Genomic DNA, 19588 nt, shown 5'->3' on the forward strand with positions numbered 1-19588 from the left:
CATACAAGGTTTCCATCCGACAGCGACAATATTTTGGAGTCCAACACCACCAGCCCCAACCCTACAGTCCGGTGCTGCTTAAACACCAACCTCGTGATGACTAGGCCCAAATCCAAGGCTCTGCAAGGGAAAGAGACCAGGCTGATAAATAAACATGCCTTCTACCATTTCATGAATAATCACACACATCCTCTGGGATAATTGGTGTGCACTCTGGGACCATCTGTTTACCAGCAGAGAGAGAAAGTGTGTACGTGTGTTTGTGTGTGTGTGTGTGTGTGTGTGTGTGTGTGTGTGTGTGTGTGTGTGTGTGTGTGTGTGTGTGTGTGTGTGCGCGTGTGCGTGCGTGTGTGCGTGTGTGTGTGTGTGTGTGTGTGTGTGTGAGGGTGAGGGAGAGAGGGAGAAATAGTTGTATAGGATGCAGGGGGGAGTCTGTGTGTTTATGGTCTATTTATTTCTGTGACATAGTATGCATGATGTCATATATGCTTTACTGCATGGCATACCCCCTCATAACGGAGATACAGTATGTATCTACTGTATCTATACATCTATCTATGCGTCTGTCTTTCTATGTCTATATCTAGCGCATGTACACACCTTTTTGGGCCTATCTTTGTGCTTGGGTGTATGTATGCTAACGTGTCTGCTAGGCCCACACACACACACACACACACACACACACACACACACACACACACACACACACACACACACACACACACACACACACACACACACACACACACACACACACACACACACACACACACACACACACACACACACACACACACGAACACACACACGCATCATAAATCGACACACCGCTACGCTCCTCCTGGTGCAGCCTGCAGCTGCTTCAATCTGACAGCTCACAGGTGTCAAAGGTCAGCTGTTATTCTGGCCCCAGGCTGTTGGCGGGGTCATGCAGGGTCAGGCTTCCCTCAGAGGAAGTGCTTCCAGGTCAGTCAGTCATGTAAGCAGAGAACAGAGGCATGCAGCTCAGCCTGTAGAGCCCATAGGAGGCCACACGCACCACAGCCTGTCTACTGTACATCTGAAGACAGAGGGCCAGGCTTTACCTTAATGGAATCATCTTGAGCAGTGGTTCTCAAAGTGGGGTCCGGGGACCCGCAGGGGTAGTTAATGTAGCATCACAATCAGTTTAACCACTATAACCCTATTTTATACCTCGGCTATTCAAGCTGCGATGCGAAGCTTTGTGAGATTACAGATCTGCTATTTTGGACTTGAAAATATTTGAAAAATCTTGAAAATACTTTTTATTTTTATTTTTTTTTGAAAATATTTGAACATTTTTTTAAATATTTGATTTTTGGGGGGGGGGAAATATTTGGAAATATTTGAAAATATTTAAAATATTTAGAAAAATCTTGAAAATATTTAGAAAAACACAAATGTTCTCTTGTCCACGCCAAATGCGTACTGATATGGGGGTTCTTGACACTAAAAGGTTTGAGAACCACTGATCTGGTTGACACTGTCAGAATTAAAATAATGTTGCTGTGTGTACCCATTCATTCAGACTTTCTGGTACAGTAACACTTGGGAACACATTTGGAAAGAAACTCACTGGCAATTACTATGACATGCCCACAATAGGAACGCTTTAAGTTCTGATTTAGAGCCCTGCGGTTTGCATGTGGGATCATGTACTGTATACAGTACAGGGTCATTAAGACTCATCAGCCTAAAGACCTCTATAAGTAAGTTAATTGCAAATAAGAAATATGAACAGCTACCATATTTTATGCAAATGATGAGGTATGGTTAGAAAAGACGAACGGAAGTGGCAAATGATTTTTTTTTTACAAATGTTTTAATGTTCCAAGTCGGAAGTCAGTTAAAATGACTTCCAACTTGCAGACATTCAAACTCTTAACAAGGGCTTGTTTATTGGACAAGGTTCCAGAGAAGGTTCAGGTTTTTAGTTAGGATAGAAAGGATAGTGGGTTTTAGGTCAGTTTAAATGTAATTTGTCTTGTCTGAAATAATTCGTTTATTTATTGTACATTGTACATGACTGTCATGTTATGATATGTAAGTTATGTGTAAGAGAACCACAATGGAAATAAGTACTGGACTTTGTTGTGTAATTTCCTCGAATTGTTTTAACTTGTGTTCCGACTTTTCAAATAAACTAAACTAAACTAAACGCTCTTAGACCATTTTTGGTCAATAATGAAATTAGCATAGTGACCTTTACTCCTGTCACCTTGCCCAGTAGTAATCATTTTGATCTCTGATGTGTGTATCTACATTCTATGGTCAGATACAATTATCAGGTCCAATTGTTTTCACAACGTCAACTGACGTGAAATGTGCCAGATTAGCTGGTTCATTTTTTGTGCTATTGGAAACGGGTGAATAGAAATTTCCCATGGGATTAGGAAACTAGGAATCATAAATCAAACGTTTCACATCTTGTAACATTTGTCAACAGTGGTTCTTCTTACTAATCCAAAGATGACACTGGTTCTAATTAATGTGTCCCGGATCACATTGTCTTATTCCATAAAATTGTGAAATCCATCAGGCTAGCTGCTAGGCCAACACCAGTCGGAAACTAACGGCTAATTTATGTTGCGTCGTACAATGCCGCTGTGGACCGAAAGTAATAAATAATGTGTTGCATCCGCGACATGTTGTGAACGTTTAGATCGGCTATTTTCGGCCCACAACACCGTTGTACTGCAATGTAGTGTCCAGCCGGGACCAGCTAACTCCTTTTTCAGTTTTTTTTTTTTTTCCATAAATCAACGCTATTGAACCCCCTCTACATCTGTGTAATTTTTTTAAAAATAATAACATATGAAAAGTATTAAAAAGCGCCTCTGACGAAAACTCCTAACTCCATTGGACCCTCAAACTGTCCGTCAAAAACAAACAACTCCCCCCTCCTCTCAGGCTCTCGAGAAGCTCTGTATGAGGCAGACAGGGAGAAGATTTTTCAATGCTTTTGGGAGAACATAAACTGGGAAGAGAAGAGAATGTATGTGCAAGGTTTGATAGATGTCACCCCAGTAAAGAGGAGAAGGGTGTCTTCACAAAGGTCATCTGCTCGTGTTTTCTTTTTAAATGTTAATGGACAGAGAATGAGTGTGTGCAGGAGTTTGTTTCAAACATCTCCAAGAGCTCAAGGAGATCATGCCAAAAGACTTTCACAGCTTTTATGACAATCTAAAGCACTAAGAAACACCCACCACACACACGCAACACACAACACACAACAGTGATAATAAAATGTTGATAGGTATATGATAGGTAAATTCAACTGTGGTTGTTATTGTTAGTGCAGTAGGCTACATATTTGATAGGCTAAAGATTCTATTTTTCATGAATGTATTTTGTATTTATATGCCATTTTTTTTTATTGTTGGTGTGCCATGATCGCTTTTGTTAAATACATGATTGAGTATTGAGGCAGAATTGTTTGTTGCACTCAACTGTAGAAGAACAACAGTGGTAACAGTTAGATCCATGGTTGTTTACAATGCATGTTAAAATAAAAGTTGTTTAAGTACAGAATTCAGCTTGATCTATAGTATATGAGGATGGCGCTCACCATAAATAGCTGATCTCCAAGCTCACAATGCGTTGTGATGTGTTGTGAGCTTTGAGATCCATTGCCAGCTGTTCTTATCAATGATGGACAAAACCTCCTAACTCCACTTGCACTGGATTTGGGTAAAGTGGTGATAATATAATGACACATGCAAGTATCTGATAATATATAAAGTCACAATACCAAGTTTGATGAGGCAGTATTGCTTTGTTTTAAAAATACAAGGTTTTCTTCATTTTCTGAAAAATTTATATTTTGTTTTTCATTTCCTGAACAATTACCATTTTGGATTTAGCTGGTTCCGGCCGAACAGCAGAGATATATTAAAGCAAACTTTTTTTTAACTCCGATCTGTGCTTCTTGGGGTCCCTGGAACAACATATTTTTTAGATGGGGGGTCCACGGCCAAATACATATGGGGGGTCCTTGACATGGAAAAGTTGGAGCACCACTGATAGGATTTAGAAAACATTTTTAGATATGAATTTGGCCGCGCACCCCCATCTCAAAATGTTTTGCCCCAGGAGCAAATATTTGAGTTACAAATTAATTTGAATGGGTTAATGGAGAAACATATTTGGTAATTCGCCGTCACTCTGGAATATTGCTCTGTTTATCCTCCAGTTGTTGTGTCATCTCTGTGTGGTTGTTTGTGCAGATGCTGGGTCCAGGAGGACTGTCCATAGAGTGTCCAGGTTCAGTATATCATTGCTGTCGGGGGGAAACCTTGTATGTCCAAAACCGTTACTTTTTCAATGGTTTCAATGTAGTTATTATTTAGTCACAAGCTCTTGTTAATACTTTTCATTGGTTTAATATTTATAAAACCCACAGACATAGACTTAAAGCTGCACTGTAACTTTCCTCTTTTGAACCCGGTTTCCTGCGCAAGTGCTGAAATCTTTACCATTGAGTTAATAGAGCCTGCCTGCTTGCTCAGGGGATAAATTGAATCCTGACCATCAGGTCAAAATTTGTGTCAGATCCTGTGTCTAGGTGAGACATGACCTTTGACACGATCTAAATGTCTCAATAGAAGAGCAGGGAGACAAAATACAACCAACCCAATTGTATAAGTTATATTGTGTAAACATACGACTCTACCATACAGATTGGAGAAAATTACATAATTATTCATTAAAAAAAAGTTACATAGCGCCGCTTTAATCACTTTGACTTAAAAACAAAAAAAATAGCAAAAATAGCAGATCTCAAAGCTGATGTGACACGTCGTGAGCTTGCAGATCGGCTATTTTTGCTACTTTCGTGTCACACTTTTGTATGACGAAATAGGGCATTCATTTATGGAAAAACATAAAAAGTTAAAATATGGAGATACAAGTTTTCCGCCCCACACCGGCGATATTTGGTGAGTCATCGTCACTCTTGGCGTATTGCTGTGTTCAGTTGTTGTGTCATCTCTGTGTGGTTGTTTGTGTTGAAGCTGGGTCCAGGAGGGCTGTCTGTCTATAGAGCGTCCATGTTCAATATATATGATTTATTTGAGTTGGTGACACTGAGTCATCGCTTTCTCACACAGGGCCTGTCGAAGCCTCCAGACCCAAGAAATACATTAAGTGAATGGGTGTTTGTGTTCCTGTGTTCCTGTGTGTGTGTGTGTGTGTGTGTGTGTGTGTGTGTGTGTGTGTGTGTGTGTGTGTGTGTGTGTGTGTGTGTGTGTGTGTGTGTGTGCGCGCGCGTGCGTACGTGCGCGTCTCTTTCACGTACACAGACCACATACAAACAGAAAGTACATTCCAAGCGATCAGCGATGACATCAGTACCATGAGTTTATCATTTCCAAATGTTTTCACAGAGAAACCTTTGTGTGTCACAACGGCAACACAACACAACACAACACAACACAACACAATGGTATGCTGACTCAAAACAATTCCCTTTACAAGGATGAATGATGCAGCGTGGGAAATCCATTGGTCAGACATGACGGTTGACAGCTGTCCAGTGAATATGAAACACTTTCCAACAGAGGAGAATGTTACTGTTACTGCTACTTTCTTCACCTCTATTACTTGTAACTGTTTAGAGTAAAAGGAAAAGTGAACGTTGGAACTAATGAGATTTGCACACCTGTGTTGTCTTTCGTCATACCATTATAAATATTATTACCAAGTTTTGCCTCTAGAGGAGTTTGCTGTCTTTTCTGAATCACTTTCAACCTGGCGTCCCTATTTTAGGCCTGTCATAGGCGAATGGTTTAAAAAATGTTCACAAATAGATGTTAGACTATTTTCGCCATTGTTGCGTGACACAGTCATACGACAAAGTATAAAATAGGGCTTAAGTGGTTAAGCCTGATTTACTTCATCATATAACAAAGCATAAATTAAGCATTATTGTTCTAATTCATTGCTTCCCTGTTCTTATCTTCTGCATTCGATCACAGCTGATAACTGGCTAAACCTCAAAGTGTTTCAAGCTTTCAAACAAATCATCAATGACAACACATTGACCTGAGGTTACGTCGTAATTTGACATGTAGGTCAGTGACCCCAGCTCTTATTGTACTGCCATTGTTTAGTGATCACAACAACCTCATAATGGTCATGCTTATTCATTGAACCTTAGCGTCAGCACTGGAGCAAGAATATGCACTCTCATTTCCTCATGAGAGTTACTAATACCACCGCTGACTCTTATAGCGAACGAGTATTTTAGTCCAAAGTTTTGAGAAGGCTCTTTTTTCACCTTATGACAGGAGTTTAGAATGGTACTGTAAACTTCCAGCGCCTACCACAGCCTCTTCTACTGTCCATTGATCTGCTGATCTCGGGGGAAGAGATTTGATGTTGAGGGGAAAAAGGACGGGGCTAGGGACAGACCCCTGGGGGACCTCGGTCAGCTGAAGCAAACAGGGTTTTTAACTCTTCCAAGCTGTTTCTCTGCTGTATTTTGAAATATATGGGAGTGGATTAGTGGTGTTTTTCCTCCACACTGAAGCATGACAACCACACAAACCACAGAGAAATGTTTGACATTACCAAGTCATGCCATTATCATTATGAAAATCACTTTGGAATGTCAGCTTTCAAATGTCTTGATGCTTAAATTGATGCTTGGGGAGATGATACACAGCAGTGATGAGGTGACCTTGTATTTGCACATCAGGGTTTCGCATTCATCAACATTTTGCATGCAAACACATCTGCGTGTAAACCATGTGGTGTGTGTGCATCCACTGCAGACATGTGGCAAAGAGTCCATTCATCCACTTCTACTAGAATGTCCATAAACTTTGTCCTTCCCGGGATTTGAGCCCGCAACCGAATTGTCTACAGCTCAGCCAAGAAGCTCAGCTTTTTGGGGGGATTATATATTGGGCTTATGTTATGAGTAGGCCTACTATTTGTCAACCAGTAGGGGTCCTACCCGACAGCAGGGTCTACATTTCTCAATGGAAGAGTATGGAGACCACCTCCAACCACTATTGTATTAACATACCATTTAAATTTGATAAAATAACATTTTATTCATTCAAATCATTTCCAGATTGCAGCCCTAAAACCAGCTCTGACCATGCATAACTTTACAGTACAGAAGACTACAGTACACTGCGGTTGTATGTAGGGATGCATGCTATTGACATTTTCGCCAATATCCGATAACCGATTAATTGCATGGGTCAAATTGATCGATACCAATACCGATATTGCAGGTTTCCATTAGGGTTTACCTTACTGATAACTGTACAGAAAAAAACTGTGCTTTCTTATTACCTGAATTATTTGGCCTTCTGATTAACACGGCACTCTGTTTCCAAGTGTCTGTTTTCACTATGGAGATGAGCACATATTAGTTCAAACGACTTGAAAGTGAATAAAGTTTTTACAATTTCTTTGCTTTTATTTGTTCTACAGGCAGCCCCTTTTGATAGCTTCTGATTTTATCTGCCGCCTTCAACATCACAAAACAAGGCTTTTTTTCAGCTTCACAACCTTGTCGATCAATACTCAACAGAATATTGGGATCATTTTGATGTCAGCCAATACCGATAACATCAACGATATATCATGCATCCCTAGTAATATCTTCTCTTAGAATCCCCCCCTGCTTGCCTAGGATGAGCCTACAGTATATAGCCATGGTATAACGTGATGGAATCCAGCCCAGTGCTGTTCTTCTGAAGCTGGTCTGGAGTCAGTTAATGCTTTGTTGTGTGTGATGTGAGCGAGGCCAGTCTGTTGTATGATCCTTCTGACGCACACTGTCTCATCTTTCATGAGGAGACGTTTTCTTTTCTTTCTTTTTTTGGACAAAGATCATGTGATTCTCATTAAAAATAAGCTGACTGTTATAACTCTGAGAATAGCTTTTGAAAGGGAGTCACTGTACTCTCACTTTTTCTACACAGTAAAATCCTCAGTGTTAATATATCCGTTTGTAACCCAAAGAGAGTACAAATGGGGTCCATGTGGTTCCATTTTGTTCTCTCTCTGGGTTAAAAGAACACTCAGGATTTTACAGTGTAGTGAAGAAGGCCCCGGGGTTCTTGGAATTGGACCATGGCATCAGAGAGGAGAGAAGTACCAGAGCTCTCAAATATTCATATAAATAAACTTTATGAGGTGCAAAGCAAAGACTAACATTCTCAACAGGGTTTCAGTAGCTTCCTCATCAGCTTTTGCTTGCAGCTGAAATAAAAAAGGCCCTTGTGCTCTTGTACCCTCCGATAAAAATAACTTTTCTTCATTGCAGACTGACAGATTGTCCAGAAGTATGCTTGGCCTGTGGAGAGGTCAGAGTAGTCTGTTATGACTCCCCAAATAGGGATTCATCATTAATCGATTAGTTTATTAAATAATTGATTATCAATCTTTTTGAATAATCGATTAAGTCGATGACTCGATTTGTTTGATTAACTGTTGCACCCCTAGTACTTTTATGAGGCCCAGAGGCATTCACAGCTCCCCGCCTCTTCTCCACCACAACAGAGCGATGTTGACCTGCCTTTATCCTAGCAGCTCATTCCACTGCTGCGCTCCTCCTAAGCTGCTCAGGATGACAGTCTGTGTGGGCTACACAGCGTTACACATGGATAAATTAACACTGAGGATTTTGGCTGATCATATAAATGTATATTTTAAAGATATTTTGTGGTGAACTTAAGGAAATGGCTTTGTCCTCCAAAACAACATACTGTACAATACACTATCAGGTGTCTTACTGGGTCTGACAGAAATGATTCTATAGATGTGACAGTCAATCCAAAAGGCCTACAGGAACCACCGTGAAACCAAGAGCGACAGACAGGTCCATTTGGTTCCATTTGTACACTCAGAGTTACCGTCTTTCCATTCGGAACCCCCTCAAGGAACCAAATGGTCCCTGAACCCCACTTTAAGAACCACACAGGAAAGGTTCCTGTGTCTCTGCAGAGTCCAGTCCTCTCCCAGCACCATGTGGTCCCTGTCCATTCACATGATGAATTCCTGCAGCATATTGAGACAGAAGGAAGGACGAGAGGGAGCTCATGTTAATGGGTCTCAGTTGCACAAGTCTTAAGTCTGCACATTAGAAACAGAAAGTCCCATCTGTTATAGCTTCTCGACCGGTTTGAGACAGTGTGCTTGTATGTTCTTTGTTGTATTTGTCCCTTCATATTTTCTAAACTTTATCCATGAAAGGGTTTCTGAGCATGCTTTCTCTGTCATGTTCCATATTCAACATGTTCACAAGTGGATGATGCTACCTAGTAAAAACACAGTCTTGTACCATAGTGACCACTGAGTATCTGTACAGGATTGGGCTGCTTTTAAAACACATCAACATTGGATGTTTAACCACTTAAATCCTATATACTTTGTTGTACGTGAAATTGCGGCAAATGTCTGCCGAAGGTTTGCCTATTTTTGACAAATGTTCACCAATTTCTTAAATGTTTTAACTGAATTGACACTTTGTCAAGTCCCACCCGTGGTCCGGCCCCTCTTCTCACCCATTGTTTGCTGTTGCTGCTTGGGTGGACAAAAATCCTCTCTCTCTATTCACTACCATGGAAAAAACGTGTTTTTCAGTTGCCTCGTATATTGATATTTAATGTTGTCAATTCTTATTCTAAACTTGGTCTCAGCCAAAAGGAACATCTGGGACACTAGGGTTCATGTGGTAAAGAAGGGGAGAGAGTGTACTTGTTTGTATGACAATTAATCATCAAGTAAAATGTCACGATGTTGATAACCTATACATTACATGTGTCTAACATGTATGTGTCTCTGTCTCTGTGCTGTGAATCAGGAACTGGTGTGCGTACGTGGTGTCAAAGACAGTCAGCTGTGTGGTGGAGGATGGGGTGGAGACATACGTGAAACCAGACTACCATCCATGTACCTGGGGCAACGTGCAGTGTTCACGTGTAGTCATGTGAGTATATACCCTACGTTTTACACGTTACTTTCAAGACGTTTTGAAAATAACAGGCCTACAAGCTCACAACGCGCCGCTTGTAGATCGGCTATTTTCAGCTGACTCTTTTATGCTATGTTGACTAATTTAGTTGGGGGCTCCCTCAAGGACCCCACCTTGAGAACCACTGCCGTAACACACACACACACACACACACACACACACACACACACACACACACACACACACACACACACAGACACACACACACACACACACACACACACACACACACACACACACACACACACACACACACACACACACACACACAGACACAGACACAGACACACGCACACGCACACACGAAGAGACACACACACACACACACACACACACACACACACACACACACACACACACACACAGAAACACACACACACACACACACACACACACACACACACGCACACGCATGTACACACAACACACAAACACCCACCCACAACACACTTATACGTTTACATGCACACATAAAGAGACATTGTACACACATGCAGATACTGTGTTCAGGTGTGCGGGCACACATATGTAAAACATAGGCACCACACACAGCCACTGTTAAATCCACACACACACACGCACGTACGTACGCACGCACACGCGCACACGTGCACACACACACACACACACGCACACACACACACACACACACACACACACGCACGCGCACACACACACACACACACACACACACACAGGGTTCCATAAGTAATGAGACGTAGTTCCCTCCAAGCACCACAAACAGCGCACCACAGGAATGACTCCTGAGAACCTAGTGGAATACTAGCGATGCTCGTTTTTCATTTTTTTCCCCATTCCATTCCACAGCCACCATAACCCAGTTGTGTGTCTTCATTCTTTCTTTCTGTGTGCTCTCTCTCTCTCTCCTCATCTCTCACACTGTGTGTGGAATGAGCCCAGCCCGCTGAGCCCAGAGACACACGCACCACTGTAAAGCATATTCCTGGGAAATGTGCGACGTCCTCTATAATGGGAAACCCAGAATATTCTGCGCTTCCATTTGGCTTCTACAAGGGCCGGGCAATATGACTATTAGACCAGCGGTTTTCAACCCTTTTCATATCAAGGCCCATTATTAATTCGGCATTTGAGCCACGGATTCACCATTTGATGAGATTTAGACTCTCAGACCCAAGACTTCTGTTGTCGTTGGATACTATTTTGTCCACAAGTCCATGCTGTATTGATGTGGTACCAATAGGAGAGATAGCAGGCAAACGCTGATCACAAATAACAATTCTTTAATTAAGTGAACAGATGTTTAACAATAATTTAACTCTGAGAGCGTAAAATGCAACCAAATGTAAGGGTCCATTTGGTTTCATTTTACGCTCTCAAGAGTTAAAGATCTATAAGGGTCCACTGGTGGTCCCCGGACCACTGGTTGAGAACCGCTGCTATAGACCAGCGGTTCTCAACCTTTTCTGGATCAGGGCCCACTTGAAATTCTCAAAAGCGTTCGCGGCCCACCCATCTGACCACTTAACGTGTTAAGTAGTCAGGCGGGTGGGCCGCATGCACTTTCAGAGCATGTGTGTTTTAATGACCAATCAATCGATTGTGTTGTTGGACCAATGAACTAAAACAACAACAAAAGTTTAAAAAAAATGTTTTTCTTTAACTCCTTGAAAATGTGTTTTCTTTGTGACAACGATAAATAGGAACTCAACATATACTTCGTTTTTTTTATATGAATGTTATAATTATTATCATTAAAATCTTAGTGTTTTGACTATTGTTTGGGGGCCCGCTTGCAATATCCCCAGGCCCACAGGTTGAGAATCACTGCTCTACAGATTGGTCAAACGTTTTGCAGCTTTATTTGACCTATCTAACATCTATTCTGTAGGCTAGACAATCTAGAGACGCCTGTCCAGCCAGCATTTCAGGTACCACTTGAACCCCAGCATCATTAACCTAAAATAGCAGATCTACGCATCGAAGATCTTGTGAGCTTGTACATCGGCTATTTTTGGCAAAGGTTTTAGTGTAGATGGAAGAAAGTGGTACAAGTACAGTTGCAACTCAGGTCGGTTTCAGTAAGACTAGAGGGTTGAAGTGATCAGCAGTAAAGTGCGCATCAAACGCCTGCACCTTGCTGAGGTGTGCACACTCTGCATTTACCCTCACAGATTAACCCATTCAATCCGGGAACGCATCTCTGTCATTTTAAGATTTCTTTGGCTATTAAAAAAAAATCTTTGCTTCTGGGGGTCCCTATTACAAAATACTTTGAGATGGAGGTCCGTGGCCAACATACATCATTTTGGGGGTCCTTGACATGAAAAACTTTTAGAACCACTGATATAAAATATTTTGTTCCAGGGCAGGGACCCCCAGAAGCAAAGATTTGAGTCAAAGATGTTTCAAAAATAGCAGATGTACAAGCTCATTGCCGCACCGCGCTATTTTTGAATAGCCAAAGTATAAAATAATGGTTATACTAAAATGACACAGATGCGTTCTCCGGTCTTTAAAGGAAACCATAGGACATCGTTTTGGCTTTTTCAACCCCCCAAAACCACAAGGTCGATGACAAAATGACAGCACAACAGAAAAATATACTGAGTGAGGAGACATTGTGGTGGTTCAGCTGTAGCTGACGCTCACTCACAGAGAAAGATCTTGACTCTGAACCCAATTTATTCTCTCTTTCTCTGTTCATTTACTGCATCTGAGAGCTAAATTAACTCATTTCAAATTCAGTGTTATTCAGAAGTGTACAAATTAAACCAAATGCACAGTTTCATTTGTATAGTCTCAGAGTTAAATGTTTTATAAATGTTTGTTAAAAAGTTAAAGGTCTATATTCCGATTAATTCCGGAGTAATTGTTCCGTAACAGGTGTCTCCCTATCGCAGAGTAAGCAGAAAGTAAGCAGAAAAACACATTTTCAGGTTGGGATACCAATTATTTATTTATTTTAAGGAGAGATAACTCCAAAAACATAATTTAGCAGCTACAATTTAAAGTGTTCCAGGAAGAGAGTAAGAGTTCAAATTTTTTGTATCCTCGCTTCTAATTTCACTTGTTCACCCAGGAGTTCTCTCTGCTATTTTCGCTGAATGTTTGCCCCAGAATAAGGATGCTATAGGGTTCAAGTGGTTAAATAAACACTGAGGATACACTACATACAGTCATGGTTGGAATGTGGTTAATGATCTGCTGTACTGCCATCCCTTCAGTCCCTTTGGTTATTCACTGGCCTGACCTGAACAATAAACCTTTAAAGGAAAGCCTATACTGTACCTTCCTCCCATATACTGTACAGCTTTCACTGCCTTCCCATGAGAGTTGGGGAGAATGGAGCCGTGGGAGATGAAAGAGCTGTGTGTGTGTGTGTGTGTGTGTGTGTGTGTGTGTGTGTGTGTGTGTGTGTGTGTGTGTGTGTGTGTGTGTGTGTGTGTGTGTGTGTGTGTGTGTGTGTGTGTGTGTGTGTGTGTGTGTGTGTGTGTGTGTGTGTGTGTGTGTGTACTTGTATAACTATACTTATGAGGGCCAGATGTCCCCATACTGTAAGTATGGTCAAATTTGAAAAATAGAAATTGTGAGGACAATGTTCTGGGTTCTCACAAAAAACATGGTTGCGTTATGGTTAAAATATGTTTCTTATGAACATGTAGAGGCTTACAATTACGAAAAAAGTTTCAGGTTATGGTTAGGATTAGGCATTTAGAGGCTATTTTAAGGGGTTGGGATTGGAGTTATGCCTGATTTTCGCGTTGTGATCTGTAGCCGGCATTCATAATATATTGATGTCCTCTCAAGTATGGTAATACAAACGTGTGTGTGTGTGTGTGTGTGTGTGTGTGTGTGTGTGTGTGTGTGTGTGTGTGTGGTGTGTGTGTGTGTGTGTGTGTGTGTGTGTGTGTGTGTGTGTGTTCTACCTGCTGAGCCCAGCCCACGGAGCTCTCACTGCTGTTCTGTCTGTTGCACAGCTGCTCTGCACATGTGTTTATGGAAGTGGGATTTAACTGCTGTAACTCGCACATACAGTAAAAGGTCATGATTTTGTGAGAGGTTATTGGACCTACAGTATGTGCGTGTGCGTGTGCGTGTGCGTGTGCGCGTGCGCGTGCGCGTGCTGGAGTGAGCATGCATGCGTGTTAAGGGATGCTGATAGGAATTCTTGGCTACATGGCATTACACACTGGGCCTGTCCATTGTTTATATTAATACACTATTTATACTATCTATAATCTCCCTAACTTTACACCACAATACATATATGGACATTTCGCCAACAAATAAAAACTAGACTAAAATGTTAGTGAGGTTGTTGCCAAGACGACGATGACGACGGGACAATCGTCCCGATTAAGGACGTAGCGTCAGCATGACGTCACCCTAAGATCATACGACACCATGTCCCACCTATTAAGCACAGCGGCAGGCGCGAGCGGGCGCCAGACCAGCTGTTGAGTAAGAACTGAAGAGTATCTGGAGACTTGGGATAAGATAAGGTAAGACCATACCTAGTATCCCACAGTCCGCTGAGCCGCTTTGAGCCTCAGCCCCAGACTATATACTGCGACAGTCATAATAAGGGCCCATAGCGCCTATAAGAATACAGTCCTTAACACATATCGAAGAAGTAACAGTACCTCCGTTACATTTGGTCCTCGACCCTTAGAGCCTTGCCACCTCGACTGATTGCAAGCGGTACCAGTAGCGCTTACCGAGATTAGTATACCGACCATCATAGGCAGACTAGATGAACACGGCGGTATACCGGGCGAGAGCCCTCGCCTCCGCCGCACAAGGAGCGGTCGCGGTGCCCACGGCACCTACCGTACAGCTCACTACGACCTCCACGACGATGCACCATATGCGACTCGCTGGAGGACATCTCGAGCAGACCTACACGGACCCTTGGACAAGCCTTTTTGTAGCCAAGGGCCAGGTGCCTTTCAGACAGGCCCTTGGCTGGAAGCCCCTCACCCTCCCCAACACCCCAGCCAAAGAGTATAACGACCTTGCGAGGTTTCTCCAGAGCGCCAGCAGGGAGATGGACGCCGGCAGGTACGATAGTGCCACCCGCGACAACCTCATGCGGGGAATTGTTATGAAGCTACCCTTTGTCGTCGCCACGATTGACTGGCGCCGTTATAAGAACGACATCGAAGACAGGGGGCACGTCATAGCCTTCGCCAACCTGGCGGACTTTGTGTCAGAGTACGCCAGACGGCGGACGTACTACGAGTCTGACATCTATGACCTCCGAGGCCACGCCCACTTCAAGGCCGCTGACGCCATGCTTCGCATGGCGTGCACGCACGCACGCACACACACGCCGCCCACCACCGTCACCCACGACCTGGACCCGGAGCCGTCCACCACGGGCTCCACCCTTTCCCAATGTCAGCCGCCCCAGGATCAACAAAGTGATCGTCCACACCAGGGCCTGACTCGCCGGGAGCTACTGGACGTCATAGAACTTTCAGCGAAGGCGGAACGGATTAATAGGCGCCTCCCACCCTCCACCATCCCACTCTTCGACGGCGACCATCTCGCCTATCTCCATTTCTTATCCAATATAGAGGCCTGCTCCGAACACATGGACGGCAGCGAGAAATTCGACCTCCTGTCTTCCCTCACGAAGGGTGAACCCCACCAGCTAGTCGAAGCCTGCCGAGTTGAGGACGACTTCAGCCCAGGAAGGGCGCTGCGAGCCGCCATGATCAAGCTCGACGACGCCTACGCGGACCACGATAACGTCCTCGAGGCCCTTCACATGAAGGCCCTCAACTGGCCCGAGTTGAGGACGGACGGAGACTACGAGCGCTTCGCCAGGTTCCTGCGGAACGTCAATAAGAAGATGAAGGCCGGCACGTGCGGCAACCTTAGACCTGGCCCCTCCAGCCTGCAGGGCATCGTCAGGAAGTTACCCTATGAGGCACAAAAGGAATGGTTCGGGCTCGAAGCGGAGGCAGAGTATGAGGACGCGAGGGTCACCTTCAATGACCTGGCCAGCTTCATGTCGAAATACGCCATACGGCTGGCGCTCGTGTCCACCTACGGAAGTCCACCAGTGGCCGAACCCCGGGCACCACACCGTGACTCCCCCAGCCTCCAGAGGGACACCCGACACCCGGACGCCCCTAGGATCAACAGAGGGTGTTACAGTTCCTATGATAGTCCCCGCGACCGTGGGAGATCCTCCCATGGCAACTGGCGCTCCAACTGGCGCTCCCAGGGCAACTGGCGCTCCACCACGGTCAGACGTGGAGCACAACCACCCGGATCCACAGTGTCCGACTACGTAGCCACCGGTGGCGTCACAGCACCTCGACAACCCAAGGCGTCCACCACCTTCCGTGAGCCCCTTCGGCAACGTCCCACCGACCCCACCGATGTGGGACGGAGACTTCTCAGGCCTGATACGGGCATCGATGCCATGTCCGAGCGGGTGGCCCGGCAGGCTCAGCAAGTCGCACGGCTGACGACCGCCACGATGACCCAGTTCACCGCCATGGCGGGACCTACCAAGGTTGAAGACAACACCCAGAAAGGCGATGCCCCTCTCGGATCGTGTTTCCCAGGCGCCGCCCCCACCAGCCATCAAGCTGCGGGGCCCGTGAGCGAACCCACTGGACTTGCAGCCGAGGGTGAGACGAAGGCGATCACCCCTTGGACCCATGATTCCACCTCTGTAGACGCCGGGACGACCAAGCTCGATCAAGGCCCCGCCGCCGACGCACGCACTCATCGACTACTTACAAGCAGTCGGCAGCCATCAGTCCAGAGCAACTGCCCGGCCGATGAGCCCGGGGAGTGTACCGTACTTGCTCTACGCACAACTATACCAGCTAGCGCAGAGCCGAGCCTGGACCCCACCCTTACCGCAGAGCCGCTGCAGCTTGCGCTCCGCTCACAAGAGACGGAACAGCAGCAGCCTATAGCTGAGCCCGCAGTCATGCCCATGCCACACAACCTAGGAGACGTCCCTCCCCACTCTAGCATCAAAGTGCCGGAGACGCCTCCCCCTCCATGGGGGAGCACACGAGAGGACGGCAACGGTCCTCCACTCCCAGACGATGCCGGGAACCTTACTAACGAACCCCCTACAGTTACTGCACCATCTGCTACACAGACGGTCCAGGGGGGAGAAGGCCCACCAGTGGAGACCCAAGAGCTGAAGACATCGCCATTCTGTGGCTTAACAGTCTGTATACCCGAGCCTGCCCCGCCAACAGAGTTTAAGGCATACCAAGAACTCCTCAGAACTACTGCATCACCCTTAGCAGAGATGCAGGGGGGGACAGACCCTCCCTCCTTAAAATCGGAGGACTATCGCAGAGCAGAAGCAGTCATCCTGAGACGCATCCAGGAGGAAAGCTCCCCAAAGGAGTTAAACACATCCTGGTTAAGTTACCAAAATACAAGCAAGCTACGCAACCTAGCGCCAGAGTATCACGCAGGTCTACTCAGAGTAGGAGGCAGACTCCGTCGATATCATGACCTGTACTACGGAGCAATGCACTCAATCCTACTACCCCACTCTCACCCGTACACCAAGCCCATCATCCAAGAGTACGACGAGAGGTTAAATCACCCAGGAACAGAACGGGTCTTCGCTGATTTACGAAGGAAGTACTGGATACTAAAGGGGAGGGAAGCCGCCAAGAAATACCAAACCAACTGTTTCCAATGTCGGAGATGGAAGGGAGAGGCCGAGATTCCCCAAATGGCCGACTTCCCAAACTCCAGCCTGAGATCGATGGACCCGACGTTCTACCCCACCGGAACGGACTGTTTCGGACCAATGACTGTGAAAATCGGTAGGAGGACAGAGAAAAGATGGGGGATTATATTCAAATGTCTCACCACTCGTGCAATCCACATTGAATTCCTCACAAGTATGAGTGCAGACCCTTTCCTCACGTCACTCCGTCGATTCATAGCTCGCAGGTGGAAGCCCCACGAGCTCTGGTCCGACCGAGGCACCCTCGGCTTTGTTACCACGGCGTTCTATGCCACCGTGACTGCACATTGCAGTCACAGGCTCCTCCTAAGCTCCCCCCATAGCTACACCGTTGCACCAGCTGCGTAGCACATCCACCCACATCGCTCGGACCCGACGGAGATGCAGAACCAGACGATGTCCTACGAATCCCCTCTCCCGACCAAGTACTGGAACGAAGAGGAGAGCGCACCCACCTTGCCCGACGTCCGTCAGCCTACACCTCGTAGAGTGCAATCAATCGTGGCAGAACAGCACAACAACGCAGTTCACCCACGCGAGACCAAACCGGCTCTCTTGCCGATCCGGCACGTCAGAGCCCCCAGCCCGAAGGGAGATGAAGGCCTAGCGCACCGACACGACGGCTCGAAGAGGGGCTCACAGAGTCCTGTCAGCCCGACTTACTCTACTCAACTAACCATCTGGTCGATGGGCTCAACCAGGTGGTCCTATGCCACAGTGCGATGGAAATGGACGCTAGAACGGGTATGGTGTGCAGTGAATGCCTTGCTGTATCTCTGACACTCCAAACCGGGCAGAGAGCACACGCACAAGTCTTCTACCCTCCACCATCGAGAGGAAATCAAAATTAAGACTAAGGAAATAATAATGAACATCGTCGCCCGGCGAATGGTGACAGTATCCTGCCACCGGGGGAGTGTTGCCAAGACGACGATGACGACGGGACAATCGTCCCGATTAAGGACGTAGCGTCAGCATGACGTCACCCTAAGATCATACGACACCATGTCCCACCTATTAAGCACAGCGGCAGGCGCGAGCGGGCGCCAGACCAGCTGTTGAGTAAGAACTGAAGAGTATCTGGAGACTTGGGATAAGATAAGGTAAGACCATACCTAGTATCCCACAGTCCGCTGAGCCGCTTTGAGCCTCAGCCCCAGACTATATACTGCGACAGTCATAATAAGGGCCCATAGCGCCTATAAGAATACAGTCCTTAACACATATCGAAGAAGTAACAGTACCTCCGTTACAGAGGTACTAGTGGAGAAGAGATCCAGTAGAACTAAGACAAGTCATTTTATGGTTGTTTGCGCTCGGGTGTTATGCTCTGAAAATAGCAGATCTACAAGCTCACAACGCGTGCACCGCGGTGTGAGCTTGTAGATCGTCTATTTTCAGCATGCAACCAAGTGTAAAATCAGCCATTACAACGCCATCAATGGAATTTTATTCAAAAGACTATGACTAAAATTAATCAAAATGTACTGTCAAAATGTACACTGCCCCAGTCACTGGTAGGCTTGGTGCTGGTGGTGATTCCCTGTAACCTCAACACTTTGTCTCACTGTGGCCTTACTGGCCTTAGAGCTTTGAGGCTGAGGATGTGATTTCAATACCAGACGTGGCTCATACACCCATTTGGAGAAAAAAAAAATACCTCAAATATTTCAACAAACAGAGAATCCATTTTCTACCTCACCGACGTACCAGTAGTTCCAGAGGTGCTAAAATCCACCCCAGACAAACCTATGAAAACATTCAAGGACTGGTCCTGTTGAATATTTGTAGACTTAGAGGGCCAATCTTAGTATGGTTAGGGGGTCCGAAACAAAGCTGCTCTACTA

The 19588-nt window shown here is 45.3% G+C and overlaps 1 protein-coding gene across 3 annotated transcripts in view; it reads left to right on the top strand.

Annotated features, from left to right (window-relative positions):
* Positions 1-19588, top strand: part of emilin1b (elastin microfibril interfacer 1b) — an 80080-nt gene that overhangs the window by 34109 nt on the left and 26383 nt on the right. For all 3 annotated transcript variants that reach the window (XR_013933783.1, XM_080438207.1, XM_080438208.1), the window contains exon 2: positions 9845-9970. Coding sequence is in view for 2 of the 3 variants with exons in the window: in XM_080438207.1 (XP_080294333.1) it covers positions 9845-9970 (126 nt within the window). In the remaining variant the exon portion in view is untranslated. The remainder of the gene's footprint in view (positions 1-9844; positions 9971-19588) is intronic.

Source organism: Gymnoscopelus braueri (genome assembly GCF_963280865.1).
Source record: "Gymnoscopelus braueri genome assembly, chromosome: 1".
In the NCBI taxonomy this organism is placed as follows: domain Eukaryota; kingdom Metazoa; phylum Chordata; class Actinopteri; order Myctophiformes; family Myctophidae; genus Gymnoscopelus; species Gymnoscopelus braueri.